The sequence below is a fragment of the Mastacembelus armatus genome, chromosome 3, assembly GCF_900324485.2.
Source record: "Mastacembelus armatus chromosome 3, fMasArm1.2, whole genome shotgun sequence".
NCBI classification, from domain to species: Eukaryota; Metazoa; Chordata; class Actinopteri; order Synbranchiformes; family Mastacembelidae; genus Mastacembelus; species Mastacembelus armatus.
Genome location: NC_046635.1, coordinates 20,572,051 through 20,587,993, shown reverse-complemented (window position 1 = coordinate 20,587,993; position 15,943 = coordinate 20,572,051). Strand labels below are relative to the sequence as shown.

At 38.4% G+C, this 15,943-nt stretch overlaps 1 protein-coding gene across 1 annotated transcript; it reads left to right on the top strand.

Moving 5' to 3' along the window:
* The first annotated feature begins 576 nt into the window (after positions 1–576).
* On the top strand, positions 577–12,412 carry ube2q1 (ubiquitin-conjugating enzyme E2Q family member 1). Its single transcript, XM_026293892.1, has 13 exons — positions 577–1,248; positions 1,619–1,723; positions 3,219–3,341; positions 3,701–3,754; positions 4,143–4,283; positions 4,965–5,049; positions 5,696–5,756; positions 5,848–5,938; positions 6,035–6,093; positions 6,231–6,279; positions 6,397–6,492; positions 7,873–7,939; positions 9,112–12,412. Exons 1-13 carry the CDS (start codon positions 1,090–1,092, stop codon positions 9,141–9,143), a joined length of 1,122 nt encoding a protein of 373 aa, XP_026149677.1. The 5' UTR covers positions 577–1,089; the 3' UTR covers positions 9,144–12,412.
* Positions 12,413–15,943: the final 3,531 nt, after the last annotated feature.

Here is a 15,943-nt window from a genome sequence, read left to right as displayed (position 1 = left end):
TACAATATACAATAATAGTGACACATGGCTCTCCACCTCATAATATTACAGGGCATTTTTATTAATAAAAAATATTAGAATCAGTATTGGTATTGGTGATACTGGCATGGTATTGCTCAAATTGTCAAAACTAATGGGTTATTTGCATAACACATGGTATATTTTTGTGGGTAAAAAATATATACATGATTGTTTCAATTAATAAAATCAAATAAGGTTAACCTGTAATGTCACACAGAGGAGGTCCAGAAAGTATTCAGACACCTTGACTTTCTGCAGACTAACCCTGATGTGACTCCTAATAGTAAGTAGTCCATGGTGAGTCTCTCTGCTTGACACTGTTGTAAACATAATTTCCATATATTCATGTATTTAACTGCTATGCTATGTATTATTTGTAGCAGTAAACTGCCCCCCCCTCCCTCAATAAAACAAACAAACTAACTAAAAATGTAATTAAAAATGCCGTCAAGCATAAATCTTTAACTAAAGTATCTACTGTTATAAACTTTGCGTTATTTTCTGACCCTCAGTAAACTGGAGACGCGCTGAATGCTGGGATTCTGCGGGAACAGGGAGACTGCCTAACGCCATCTTTAAACCCCACAAGCGGCTCCAGCTACAGCTGCACACCGGGATGAAAAACACTGCCCCTGCATCGGGACCTCACTGCAGACCGGGGACATTGTGTGCTTGTTTCCTAGTGAAGTAAAAACATAAGAAACTGTCCGATGAGACTGTGAGGAGATGGCTACGGGACACCTCGAGAGCCTTAAAATGTTGTTCTCATAGTCGAACAACAACAATAGACGGAAAGACAACAACAACGGACTAGCTTGTTAGCATCCGGCTAACCACTGCGCTATAGCTAGCTACTCCATTAGCAAACTGCTCCGGTGTCGCTGAAATCTGACCGGACGCTGTTTTACAGCTGGTACCTCGTACCCAACTGTACATATCGGAACCGTCTGTTATATCTTTGGCACTTTTTAAACAAACTGTGCGCTTCTACGTTGTTGGTTTAGCTAGCTAAAAGCTAAGCCCCGACTGCTCCCCCTCCCCAGCGGCCCAGCCGGAGATGCGTGGAAGATGTCGGTGTCGGGGCTGAAGGCCGAACTGAAGTTTTTGGAGTCCATTTTTGACCCAAATCACGAACGTTTCAGGATCATTGACTGGAAGCCTGACGAGTTGAGCTGCCAGTTTAATGTAACCGGGGAGAAGCTGCTAATTATACACTGTAATATAACGGTAAGTGAAAGGCTTTTACACTTCCCTTGTCGGTCGTTAGCGATTAGCAGGTAAGTTAGCTGATTAGCTTGCTAGCCAGGTAGCAGGGTGCCTCCACAACTGGTACAGTTTCATTTCAGTTTTGCCTACTTTGATTAGCCATTGCCAACGGGAGATACACAGCGTTTGTGGGCACTTTTGTGGTGTGACATTTCGACATGATACGGTGCTGATGAGCAGCCCTAGCATTTAGCTATTGCTGCACTCCGAATGCTAATGTAGTCCATCTGAGTTACGTTATTTACTGTGGTGACCCACTGTTTAGCATAAGTATATAGGTCAGGTGTGTCGACGTGACTGTCTTGTGTTTGTTGTGTTCCCTTGTCTTTAGGAATCGTATCCATCTACACCGCCAATATGGTTTGTGGACTCTGACGACCCGAGCTTGGCGCAAGTTTTGGAGAGGTTGGAAGATGTGAGAAAAGGCAGCACCCTGGTAGTTATCTCGACCTGCTGGTTTCACTATTTACCAGAGTGGAAAACTTGCCTTTTCCTGTGCATTTTATGGTTACCTGCTGACAAGTGTATTATTCATAGTGAAGGTTAACCTAAGCACCCAAAGTCTTGACTGAACTAATGCTATAGGTTTTGTGGAACTCCTGCTGTGACTACAAAACAGAGCAGATCATTCAAATATCCTTCCCAAAGTTTCTCAATGTGACAGTATTGATGCAGCCTAAGGTAAAATGCTTTCGTTGTATCACTGATTTATGGATGTGTATTTATGGCATGCGACTGAATTAGAAGGCTGTATTTGATTTGTTTGTCCTGGCTAAAAAAAGTATTGATATGACAGCCCTTCCAGCAACAGCATTTTCTTTGCATAATTTTAACAGCCTGCTGTGAAGAACTTAATTGGATGGAACAGATAATTATGGTGCTGAATAATCTTTTGGTGCCTTTTCTTTAACTTTGAGATGTGTTAATCTTTTTACGTTAATTTGATGTTATGTCAGGTTGTTAAACAACACAAGTCATTGTCCTCAAACATTTTTTGCGTTATTGTTGCACGATATTCTCAAATGTTGGAGTAGTTAAAGAAAGTGTGGACTTAAGGAAGTTGAGTTTCCAGTTTTCATATGCGTTTCAACAGTAAAAGCAGCTTGCATGTGCCTTGTAAATTTGTGTGACTTTATACAGGGGGATAAACTTATATACCTGAGAAGTACAGGCAAGTGGGTGTTCAGCAGACCTAATGTACATGTCATTAGTTAATTTGGACAGACTTTGAGGTCAATATGTCTGTGACAAGCAGGTCCTTGTGTAATCCTACGTATTTGATAACATCCTGAGCTCAGGTCTCCTGCTTATACAGACTGCATGCTCTGTTTGTAGGGCACACACTGTGCTTTTCCTAGAAGTGCTGTCAGTTTATATTTTGGGCAGAATATGTTTTTGTTGTAAAACCCTTTTTGCATTTAGATAATACAAAGGGTAAAGGACAAACGTCTTAGATAAAATCACTCATTTTTCTTACTGCTGCACAGATTTATGTATTTACTTACATTTGTATTTATTAAGTTTTTACCATGCCCTGTATTTGAATTGCACAACATTTTCAAAGGCAGAACACATTAGTTGATGGCAACTTTTAAATCCTTACTTTGAGGTAATTTGTGATTAATTAGCTCTGATTTTCACACACTCACAGAATGATAGTTTACATTAATCCACAGACTGCAGTTAAGACACATCCACAAACCACTGCTTGGTTAATGATGTAACAGTTTGTTGTCTTTTGACCTACACAATAATCAATCACTAATTTAGCATGCAGAAACCGATGATTGACAAATCTCATATATAACGTTGTTGTCTTCTGGCTTGGCATAGTGTTAATGCCAAGCATGTTTGCTGTGTAAGAGCATTTTTAATCTTGAATGGTCTATGTAACTCTATGACCCATGCTCTTTGTGGTTTGTGTTTTCTAGCTTTTGCAGCAATTGAAGAAACTCATTTGTGACCTTTGTCGGTTGTACAACCTTCCCCAACATCCTGATGTGGAGATGCTGGACCAGCCTCTACCTGCAGGCCCTGTGGGACAAGACCGAAAGGTAAGGCTGCTTTGCTTTTGTCACATTCTTTCCTATGGCATAACAGAGCCAGAACCCTGCTCAAAAGTAGACCTGACTGGTACACTTTAAACAAATATTGTATGTCATGCATATTTAAATTAGTATGTTTTATTATGCACAAACCACTTGTGCTTACTAATGGAATAGCAGTCTGCATTACAGAGAGCCTTGGTGATTTATATTTGTTTTTAAAGTTGTTTAATAGGATCTTCCTGTGGCCTTGGTCAGTAAAAGGTGGTCTTTTAAAAAACATAAACACCAATCAGCACAATGAGCTATATACAGCCTAATTTTTTCAGCTTGACTTAATTCATTGTCTGTGGTGTATGTGAGTTCAGCATGGAACAGAGGAGGTCACATCTGAAGAAGAGGAGGAAGAAGAGATGGGAGAGGTAAGTTATAACTGGTCTAAACACCTGATACGTTGGTCTTACAGTGTCGTGCTAGGTTTTTGGTGATAACACAGCCTCGTCCATTTTCTATTCATCCTAGTCGGATATATTCAGAAAGTTATGGTTTATTTAAGTTTAACATTTAAAAAGGATGGCAGTGATTTTTGTGATCTTCACACCAGTTCTTCCAAATAGGCATACACATCAATACTGACTTTTGATTCTGATCATGTTATTGCATATTTACAATATAGCAATTATTCCTTGTTACACTGATGACAGGCTTTGATTTGGATTGGCTTTGATCCCTAATAGAATCTTATTGCATGTATTGTTGGAGACCCCAAAATAATTTAAAATACCTAAAATGTCAAATACAATCCAACAGGATATAGAGGATCTTGACCATTATGAAATGAAAGAAGAGGAGCCTGTGGATGGAAAGAAATCTGAGGATGATGGCATTGAGAAGGAGAATCTGGCCATCCTGGAGAAGATCCGAAAGAATCAGAGACAGGACCACTTGAATGTAAGTCTTTTTTTTTTTTTTTGTCCAGTAAAGTGCATCTGTTTTATAGGGATTATCTTTGATGTGAATAAATTCATACCATGGTTGATGTGTTGAATCCTACATTTTCTGTATGTAAAATTTATAAATATTAACCCAATCATCTTGTCAGTGTTGATTAGTTTAGTGAATGACAAAAAGCAAAATTAAGAAACATAGTAGTAATGAGACATTTCATACAATCATCTGACAGTAGGGAATGTGACCTATTTCTAAATGTGCTCCTATGCAGTATACAGCATATCTTGAGGTTTCTTTTAGCGTCTGCCCTTCAAGGGAGTATAAACCTATGAACAGATTTGTTTTGATTCTGGGAGGGGCTCTCTGCTTGCTCGTCATCCTGTTCAATGGCTCAGCTATGAGACTGTCATGGTATCCGAGATGTGTCAAAAATACAATTATATCCCAACTATAAAACCAATGATGCACGCTTCTTTGGATTATTTTACATTTTTTTAATATTATGAGGATCAGTGAAACATTCTCTGAAGGGGAACAGAAATATAAATATTGATGTCTAGCAGAATAAAGCTTTCTCTTTGATGTTGGCCCACATTAAGTACAAATGACAGGTTTACCCTCATGGTGAATTGCAAAGCGCTGTGTTCTTTGTCTTTGTTATTACAGCTTTGTATTTTACAGGGAGCTGTGTCTGGTTCAGTGCAAGCCTCTGACCGCCTGATGAAGGAGCTTAGAGAGATCTACAGGTCTCAGAGTTACAAGACAGGTATGCACACTGCAAATCTTTTTGAAAATTGTACCCATCAAGGCACATAAATAAAAACCCACACACAATAATAATAATAATCAGTTCTATCCTCTTAATGTGATAGATAATAATTTATGCCCATCACCTCTGTATATATACCTCTGTATATATACACACACACACACATATATATATATATATATATATATATATATATATATATATATATATATATATATGAAAGTGTTTTGAGAGTGAATTTGTTGTCCAGAGTTCGTGGCTTAACGTAAAATGAATGTGTCAACAGTACATTAAGCTACTATACTCTTTAGTATTGTGCTGTCCACTCCCATGTGCTTTAGTATTACTAGTAATAAATGTTATTGTAACTATAAGCGCATTTACATACTTTTTCACAGCAGTTTACCAAAGCACAATGGCATTAGAAAAACAAAGCACAAATTAAAATTAAGCACAGGCCCATTTACAAGACTTTTATTTTATTGAAATTCTTCCTCTTTGCTGCAGAGTTAGCTGACAGTGAGTGAAGTACTAGTTAGAATACATTTAAAATGTTGCACTGCCTTTTAGTTTATAGAATTAAAAGGAGATCCGAGCAAATTAACTAACGTGAGCATTCATATTTAATCAATTTCTTTTGCAGGAATATATTCGGTCGAACTCGTCAATGACAGCCTGTATGAATGGCACGTCAAACTAAGGACGTAAGTAACTCTTGGATCTGGTCATGGATTATTTTTCTATTTCCAATCACATTGTAAACACAAACTGACTGAATTATTTAATGACCAACAGAGTGGATCCAGATAGCCCTTTACACAGTGACTTACAAGTCCTGAAGGAAAAGGAAGGAATGGATTACATTTTACTAAACTTCTCATATAAAGTGAGTATAATTGACTTTGCATTAGTGAAAATGAAATACTATTTGGGAGTCTTTTGAAGTTGCTAAATTTACCATATTTGTGGCTTGGCCCCACAGGATAATTTCCCCTTTGATCCACCATTTGTCCGGGTAGTTTCGCCTGTGCTTTCTGGAGGGTAAGTTCATTTAGGTGGGACCTAAATAGTAAACCTTCTAATAGTCCATTTTTAACTTAAAATTGTGTTTGTGAAAAAACTTTATACAAAAAATAACACAAAAAAATATATATATTTTTTCTTTCATATTGCTTTAGTTATGTTCTTGGAGGAGGTGCTCTGTGCATGGAACTTCTCACCAAACAAGTATGTCAGATGTATTTTTCCAAAGCCTTAATATGAGATTGCCGGCATAATAACAAATCTTTCTTTGGATTGTATTTGTATCTTGTATGGCACTGACACCGGGTTTCCTGATTGCAGGGTTGGAGCAGTGCCTATTCCATTGAGTCTGTCATCATGCAGATCAATGCCACTTTAGTCAAAGGAAAAGCCAGAGTGCAATTTGGAGCCAACAAAGTAAGTGAGGAAGCACTGGAGGTTTCCTTTGAAATCAAGAAATGTCTTGTTTGTGGTCACTTCGTAAAGTGAATGATGTGGTTCATGATGGCAGCGACTTCACAGAGAGACCTGGTTTCCTGTTCGTGAGCAATGGTCTGTTGTTTCTGCAACCAGTGCTCACTATGTGTTGTGTATATATTTTTAAATCTGAGTGGAGTAGGAGGTGCATTATGTCACTACTAAGGTGTCCAAGCTAGTTGCTTATCTTTTTCTGCTACATTTTTCTTAATGTTACCCAATCTGAATACAAGCCTCTCTAAGTTTGATAACTCCTATTTTGGGGTGTCATATGTTTTGATGTAGGAGCATATTGTTTTGGTTTGTTTTGTTTTTTTTTTTTTCAGATGGCATTCTGCATTAATTAGTTCTCATCTGTTGAGGCACAGTTCTGAGGTCACTCATGTTTTTTCAGAACCCCAGCACACAACCAATGAAGTTGCATAAAATGGAAGAAAATAGACTAGATGTGTAAAAAAAAAAAATGCTTAAAGCTTGCACTTAGTATGAGACGGCTGCATTGATTTTAAAATGGAGGTATATCTGTTGTAGACAGCCGTGACCAGGTCGACTGAAAAGTGGGGCTTAAATGCCTTGTCTAAATCAGAACCGAGAGCCAGGTTTCTACAGTAACAAGTAGTGATACCTGCTGACCAGTGGCAACAGAAAAAAAGAAGAGAATAAACATGATCATTTATACTTACGCAAGCAATTTTGAGAAGTAAGAAGGAAAGTAAGTTGAAGACTGTGGTAAACCTTTTAAAATACACTATGCATAATAGTGTGGACATTTTGACTCATTTATGGCCATTACAAAAAATTCAGAGCCTGACTGATGATTTGGTAGCCAAAACATCTCAGCTCTATTACAGGTCTGCACTCAGACTTAATTTTCTTTGAAGTAGTCAGCAATGTTTTAATTCACTCAGGATTGGAGGCAGATTAGGCCTCCTTAAGAGAATAAAGAACTAGACAGAATGGATGTGCAATGGATGAATGTAGACATCTGTCTGAAGTCTGACCGTTAGTTTAACTGAAGCCATTGTCAAAGTCCACCTTTGTTAGTCTGTTCCCGGACATTGCTAGGTCTTAATGAAGTGAATCTCTGCTATATCTATCTATATAGTCTTCCACAGCAGTGGAATTAAGGACAAATGTCTTCAATATCCTGCACCATACAGAGTTTTGTACTTGAGATTGGGGATGGCGAGAAGTTTTTATTTTACTTTTTTTTTCTTTTGCTTGTAGAAAAGAGCTACCACTGCTGTTTCCTTTTCTGTACTATCATCATAAATCTACTGCACACTCTAAGTTTGACTTCATTTTCATCTTTTAATGCAGAACCAGTACAATCTTGCCAGAGCACAGCAGTCCTACAAATCCCTCGTTCAGATCCATGAAAAGAACGGTGAGTGTTTTTGTCTTCAGTTTCATATAGTGCATTACTGACCTTCTTAACTGAAACCAAATCCCTCATGCATCAAAGTTGAGGAAAATCAGTTCTTGGACTATTGTGCATGTATCGAACATAGGCAACGTCTACATGCACCCAGTTTATCTTATTACTCAGTTTTTCTAACTAGGGATTTAGACTAGAATGTAGTTGTTTCAATGCAATTTTACACTCTGAATGAAACAATAACCATGTCACTTTGGCTGTGTTACGACTGTTACAGTGTGCTGCTCACAACACCATTTCATATCTTGTATCATTTTAAACACTATTTACACTTGGGATCAAAGATCTTACTGACCTGAAAGTAGCACACGCTTAATCCATGGAGTCTAATTGGAGTCATAGTGAATCTAAACCAAGTGAACCTAAAACACACAAACACATATAGCTAGTTAGTGTTAGTGTTTTTCTATCACAGCAGATCTTTCCAAATGTGTCTAAATGTTTAACTGTATTGCTAAAAATGGATGTATAATACAGACGACATCTCTTCTCCTTGTTTGAGATCCGTGCTTTTATACACAACTCATGACATAGATAAGTACAAAACAGACATAATAACATAATAAGACATAATAATGACATAAGTATAAAACAGTAATAAATACAGATACAAGTTATTGATCATATCTTGTGTTTTCAGCCAGAAATGTGATTTCAGGCATGTACAACATACAGTGAAAGCAGCCTAGAAAAACAGAATTGGCAAACTATACTGCGTGTGTGTGTTTTTGGTTTTTTTTTTTTGTTTTTTCCCTAAAGTTAATTACATTTTGGCCATTATGAACAAAACTGCATAGGTGAGAGAGGTTTAATAACCATTATTTAGCCATAGTATATTGATTTACAGAAATTACCTGATGTAAAAGATGTGATGTATCAGGAAATAAGTGTATAGATATGCAAACCACACACTGTCATGGAAGACAGTTATCCTACCTAATGGTCCTAACGAGTATGACACTCAAATTTAAATTTAATGACTATTTGAAAATCAATGTCCATCCCTAATACCAATGAAGCAAAAATCATTCGTATGTAACCCTGATCTCATTGAGATCTGGTGCCTGTAGTGGCTTTTTAAAAAAACTGCCTAATTATTCTCTTTCTGCTTTTTCTCCTAGGCTGGTACACACCCCCGAAAGAGGATGGCTAAAACAGACTTGCCTTTCCTACATTGGGACCACATTCATGTCTTAGATTATTATTGGTTTTTCTTTTTCTCGCAACCATTTTCAAAATCCTGCAAACCATTTTGTTCTCTAAATGAAAGTTTGAACTGCAAACCAAATTCCTCCTTCCGTGACCACCCAGAATCTTGCGTGACCACATGCACACACACGCGCACCTTCAGCCCTAAAATACCCAGCTACTCATAAGGGTGTCCTTATTTATCTCTGTGCATCTGTTGTCTGATACAATCTAATTTTTCCCTTGTGACACTCACCCCATAGTCCAGGAAAAAGGTGGACTAAATAGTACTCAAACTCACCCTTTGGTTTCGCCGTTTGAGCATGCCAAGGTTACTTGCTGGCTGTGAGTTGAGAGGTGTGGCATGGCTTTATCCTCCAGCAGTGGCAGTCTGATGCCCCAGGCGCTGGGCACTGCCTCTGATCAGAGACCAGATCTGAGAGTGGCATGTAACATTCCCTGACATGATGCAGTACAGGCTTGGGAAGGACATTAAAATGCTGGTGGTGGGAAGATCCACCGCCTTTTCTCTCCATGGACGGCCTCTGTAATATTGTGCTCATACGTTATCTTTGTAATGCCAAGATCCCTCCTCTGGAATAACATGCTTGTGAGGCTAGCTTGCTTTCAAACCTCTTACCTTTTAAAGCTTGAAGCCCTGAGAGGGGGGGTGGAAGATAAAGAGACTTTTGCATCCTGGGTGGGACGGCCCATAACGAACAGCATTCTGCTGAGCTCTGAAGTTGGAGACCACTGTCATCACCGTAACCAGCAGCTGGACCACTCCCTGCAGGAGAGGTTTGGTCTTCAGCTAGGCTGGCAACACAACAAACATGACCAGACAAAGCAGGGGCATGTTCGAATTGGATCACACTGTAATGCAGTTGATTTGAACCCCACATGTAAACATGTAAATTTGTATTTCTGCAAAAAGGATTTAATTGTTTATAATGTTACCTTTTCTGGGTCTTTGACTGGGCAAAGACTTTACTATATTACCCTTGACTTAACAGCAGGGGCACTGCAACTTCTCAAGACCCATTTAGACTAAGAAAACGTTGCTTCATGGAAACTCTTGCAGAAGAAAGCAAAATTACACCATGCTCATATGTAAGCTTAATAACTACTGTGGTTTTGTAGTTTTTTTTTTTTGTTTGTTTTTTTTCCCTTAATATTGTTTTGTAATCCTCATGTTACTGAGAACAGTGACAGTACCATTCCCCCTACATGATGGCACCTCTCCTAACTACAATGGTCGTAACAATAATAGCGTATACACAGTTTCTGGCATTCCAGAGGTTTGACTCTTCATATCTAATCACTCAAACCGGATGAACCTCAGTAAGGCTATGCAGTGAACAGAATTGTGGAGTTTTGTTGTATTGAAGAAAATAAGTCTTAACAGCTTAACGGTGTAGTTGCCTGCTTAGTTCTTGTAACTGGTTCACATTCTGACCACTTTGCCAATCCTGCAGTCTGGGGAAAAAGTGACCTTTAACTTCTGACTTTTCCTTGACCTTGTGGCTTTTGTGTTTTTCTTTTCTTTTTTATTTCTTTCTTTTTTTTTAAATACAGCTACAGTTTCAAATTCACAGCAATAGTCTTGACCATATACCTTCTAGCTTCACACCTGGGAAGATCAACTGGAGTTTCCTCCATTTCCAGAATATTTGTTGATAAATATTTGTTCAGATTTGCCACAGGAAGGACCCAGCTCTTCCCATTACCATCTCTCTGGTTACTATTCATAACCACTCTCAGCACTGCTGTACCCCTCAGCGTGCTGGGTCTTTGATGTAATGTGAATAATATGCAGAAAAACTGTGTGGAGCATTCCAATTAATGCAGTTACACGTTTGTTGTTGGTGTTTTATTGTGTGGTTACTTGCATTGTTTTAAGTATATTGTCCTGAAAACCAGCATAGAAAGCTTAGTTATGCTAATCCATTCAGTCATTCATCATTTTTGAGTTGATTTAGAGTTTCCTCAGTGATACTGACCTCAGTCACAACAACAGTATCTTCGAAACAGGCAGAGGTGGGTGCACAATGTACAGCTTGTTCATGTTCCGCACATATCTGACATTTGTTTGGACTTTGCAGGATAAAATAAGTGTTCCCCTCTTGTTGCAACACAAACAAAAGCTTAACATGACTATGGATCATTGGCATGGTTGTTAGCTGTTGTGATGCCATTTGGTAATGTACTAGTCACTTCATCCTGGTCACATTGTCAAGACCACCCCTTTGTTCTCTGAAGAAGCAAACTCAGGAATACATACTACACACTCAGCTCTGCAAAGGATTGCTTCAGAATACTGTCATAAAATGCGAGATTGAATGCGTCAAGTGTTTTTTGGCCCAATTTAAAAAGCGTCGCCCCTGTTTTAGCAGTAGGCATTCGCAGTGTGTTTTGCTGTCGACTTGCACACACCTGGATTTTCCAACTACTGTTGAGCTTGTTAATTATTAAGCAAGTTTTTGGAATGATCAAATGGTATGGAGTAAGGATTTGCTCTAACCCTCAAATTATCCAGCACTTGATGAATGGTTCAGAATTCATTTACCCGTTCTCTTTGATATTGCTGTATTTTGCATGTCAGTATATCAATGGGTGTCCCCCTCACCCTCCCCCCCACTCCCCAGCTACTGAAGGCAAAGAATGGTTGGGTAGTAAAAATATGACTAGATGTATTTTTTTTTTTTTTTTTTTTTATGACTTGTTTACTTGTGGTTCCCTACATCACTGCACAGGAAAAATTTCAAACTGTGCATTGTTCATTGAACCACATCAGATACTTTGACACATAGACTTACAGGGCATCCTAATTGCTTGGCTTACCTTTAAAGATGCCAGGATTTCCAATAAAAGTAGCAGTTGAGATTTGTGTGTCACCAGAACAATCCTAAGCATACATCTTTAGCCTGACCTATAGATGAATGGTGTACTGAAGTCTGTTGTGCACTGTATGACAGCTCCTCTCACACCACCAAATGTTGTCTGACTAACTAAAACCTCTGCATTAGCGAGCAACATATTGGTCGGAGGTCTAAACTAGCCTGTTTCTGGGTTGTTTACCTTGCTTCATTAACTGCGGTGGCTGAGTTATAAAGTTGTGCACTGTTAGCATGCTTTGGTTTGGTTTCATTTTTTTCCATTGCAAGGGTGATTTTGACCATGTAAAATAATTTGTAAACTTGCATCAAGTTTATGAATAAATAATTTTATGAAATATATTTTCATTCCAGCCTTATAAATAAAACCTGTCACTTACAAATGTTCGGAATACATCATGGAGAGATATTTATCACACTTACAATAGGAACACCTGAAAATATTAACTAATAAGAAGTTTTGGCACCACAAATGACAAAGATTTAAAACATTATTTATTTGGAAGATGGAATTTGTATATTTTGTGTTTTCCTGTAGATGGTGTTGTTTGCCAAAGGATTTAGGTTTATAATTAGATCCAACTCTGCCACTGACATCTATGTATTTTTGTTTCTATTCAATTTAATTGTCTCATTAACATATACATCTTAAAAAAAACGAGATAATGCACAAAATATAGCGCAACACAGATGATAGGTAAACAGGTTATGTGTGCCTTGGGCAAACTTGAGGACTTTAGTGTTGTTTAGCAGAGGAGAGAATTTGGATTTTGTAAGTGTTTTTTTTTTTTTTTATGGCAGAGCACCTGCCAGGTGGCAATGACTGGAACTGGTTGGGTGAGTGTGATGAACAGATTTTATCCTGCCAAATATTTGTAAAAGATTTTGTTTTGTCAGCTTCAGTCAGGCTTTCCACTTCCTCTGTGTGTGTGTGTGCGCGCGTGCGAACGTGTATGTATGCGCGCGAGTGCGTGCGTGCGCATGTGTGTGTACTGGAACTCACCACTAGATGGTATCAGAGCACCCTTGTAACATTGGGATATTATTTGTAGTTACTGATGATATTCACTTAGTAGTTCTGCCTGCATATAATGTCGGTCAGTGGTTGGTGTTCCCTTACTACATTCATTGTTGCTAATACCGTCTGTCGCTCATCTCCTTTAAGGTTGAATGAATGGTCATTTGTTTGACTAAGGGGACTGCTCCAGTCTGATATGGACAGCTCATATTCCCCCATCAGTGTGTTTGAGTCAGATATTGTTATGGTATGTTGGCAAGCGCTGCTCTCAGATGTCAGGTTGGTGATAAATAGCCAAATCAATCCCTATCTGTTCTTAGGAGGAGTTGGAGAGTTGTAGTAGATAACAGGGTGAACTATTGAGTTTGTGGTCTATCATGTTGTTGCAGCCTGAATGGTTATGGATATTAGAAATCACTCAACTAAAGAGTTGGATTGTGCTTTTTTTTTTTTTTTTTTTTTTTTTTTGAATGTTATGAATTGGGGCCAGATATCTAATTCAAATCAAATGGCAGGTTTTAGTAAGGAGGAGGAGAGTGAAAAGTGGAACTCAGTGATTTGCCAGCGAAAGGCTAATTGCCTATTATTGCAGCAGTTTTTATTTTTGTTTATGTGTGGGTTTGGCTGGCTGGCCTCTTGGCTGTAGAGGAGTAGGCCTCATTATCCAGTTTCAGCCAGTCTGTTCATCCAGCCTGTCGCTCGCTCCAGACGCTGTGAGGAAACCAACAAAGCTCTGGGCCTGCAGGAAAGATATTGTGCATCTCTGTGATTAACTTCCTAGTGCCCACACTGAGACAGCAAGAAATAGCTGACTTTTCCTCCTTCACCCTGGGCCATAGCATAGCACACGGTGGGCCACATTCAGAATCAGCTGGAGTTGATTTATAGCCTGCGGCTTAACGGCTGCGTCCATCACTTTCACTGCTTTGCCTTCCATCAGTAACATACTCAAGTATAAACCCAGATTCAGATTGAGTGCATCAGAGGAGCTGCAAGGATTTTAACCGTTTGTCTAGCTGACCATGGTTCTCTGATCGGCCAGCCTGATGGTGCTATATGATGCTATATGGTGCTGTATGAACTGACCCTACTGATCCCATTCCTTCAACACGTTTTGCAGTGTTGCTGAAGGAATAGTTAGACATTTTGGGGAATACACTTTTTTTCACTTTCAAGTGAGATGCCACATAAAAAGATTCATACAATTCTCATATCTATCTGTTAAATGTAGAGACTAAAAACTAAAAAAAAAAAAAACAGCTCGACTAAGATCATAAACTTTCAAGAATCCAGCTACCTACAACTCTGAAGCTCAATAATTGACATTCTGCATCTTGTTTTTTTAAATTGAAGAAAACCTAAAAGGTTAAAATAAGATCCAGATAACTACACATTAAAACAAAGAAGCTAATTATGAACTAACCTTAAATAACTTAAATTGTAAAGTCTCAACCTTGGAGAAAAAGCATTAATTTAACATTTATACAACTTATTCGAGGAAACCATAACACCTAATATCTCTATTATCATCATAAATTATCAGAGTATTTGGTTATGTAAAATTATGTATTTGCTTTCAAAAAGTTTCTCATACTTTCAAGGATGTTAAAATTAACCTGCAGAATACAGTGTTTTCTCATTCATACTGTATTGTATTGTAACTGCAGTCATATATCCAGTCAGTGTTCCAGAGATACTTTGCAGCAGAATAGTAACAAAGGCAGATGCTTTTATGGACAGCAGGTGTTTCCTGATATTATTAGACAACCAACACTTTTATAGTGGTCTGTGTGCGCCTTGTTAGGGTAAATTGAGAACACGGGCACAGAGCTGCAGTAATGATGACGGGCTTTAAAAGACACGGCCGAATCAGTGGCTGAAGAGCCAACCTCAGTGTGACTGAACAACCTGATGTTAGAGCAGAGCATCTGGAGAGCAATAAGACAGATGTCGTCCTACAGACAGTGGGTACTGTGCAGCCAGGAAAGTGTCCTCTTCTCACACTTTGTTGCTGTGGAAACAATACAGTGAATCTATCTATCTATCATGTCTAACTTGTCTATCATGTCTATTTAATTGCAACTCTGTCCTTGGAAGAGAATACCTCAATAGACATCACCAGTCAGTGACAGATTTACCTTCAAGGACTTGGACGTGAAAATAAATCAGTGGCTGAGATAGGTGACTGAATTGTAAATGAATCATCAAAACTTTGGAAATAACACATATACACACAGAACCAAAAAAAAAAAATACATTAAAGGGAAGGATGAGATAGATGTTAAGAGATAAAACAAAAGTGACACTAACACTACCCCTGCCCGAGAGGTAGCTTGTCAATATTATATTCCATCGGTATACATCACTTGAATTTTTGGTGTTTGTACTTGATTGGTTTTTATGTCGCAGAGTGAGTTCCATAAGTCTGAGTTTGGGATGATTTTTTTTCTATCAGTGATGGTATTCTAGCTTTATTTTCAGTTTTTTAGAAATGCGGTGTCTTCATCGAGCTTCAACAGTGCTTTACAAGGACAATCACCGGCCCCAGGGAAAACATTACACTTCATATTTACAGTGCCAAAGAGAAGACTGCTCAATTTAGGCAATATGTTACAGTATTTCCACTTTAGAAGGGAAGCCAGCTTTATTTAATTTCAAATAACCCAAACATTGTAGGAGAGCACAGTTACTCGCACCACTGAGAGAATGACCTTCACAGGCCTTCTTTCATGTCTCCATTAAAAGATTCACTTCAAATGCATTCAGTTTGCCTCTAAGGCTGCTGCAACGTCACAGTCAAGAGCCAGAATGCATACATTACGCTAAGAGTCCAGCCTCGAAATCCAATTCTCT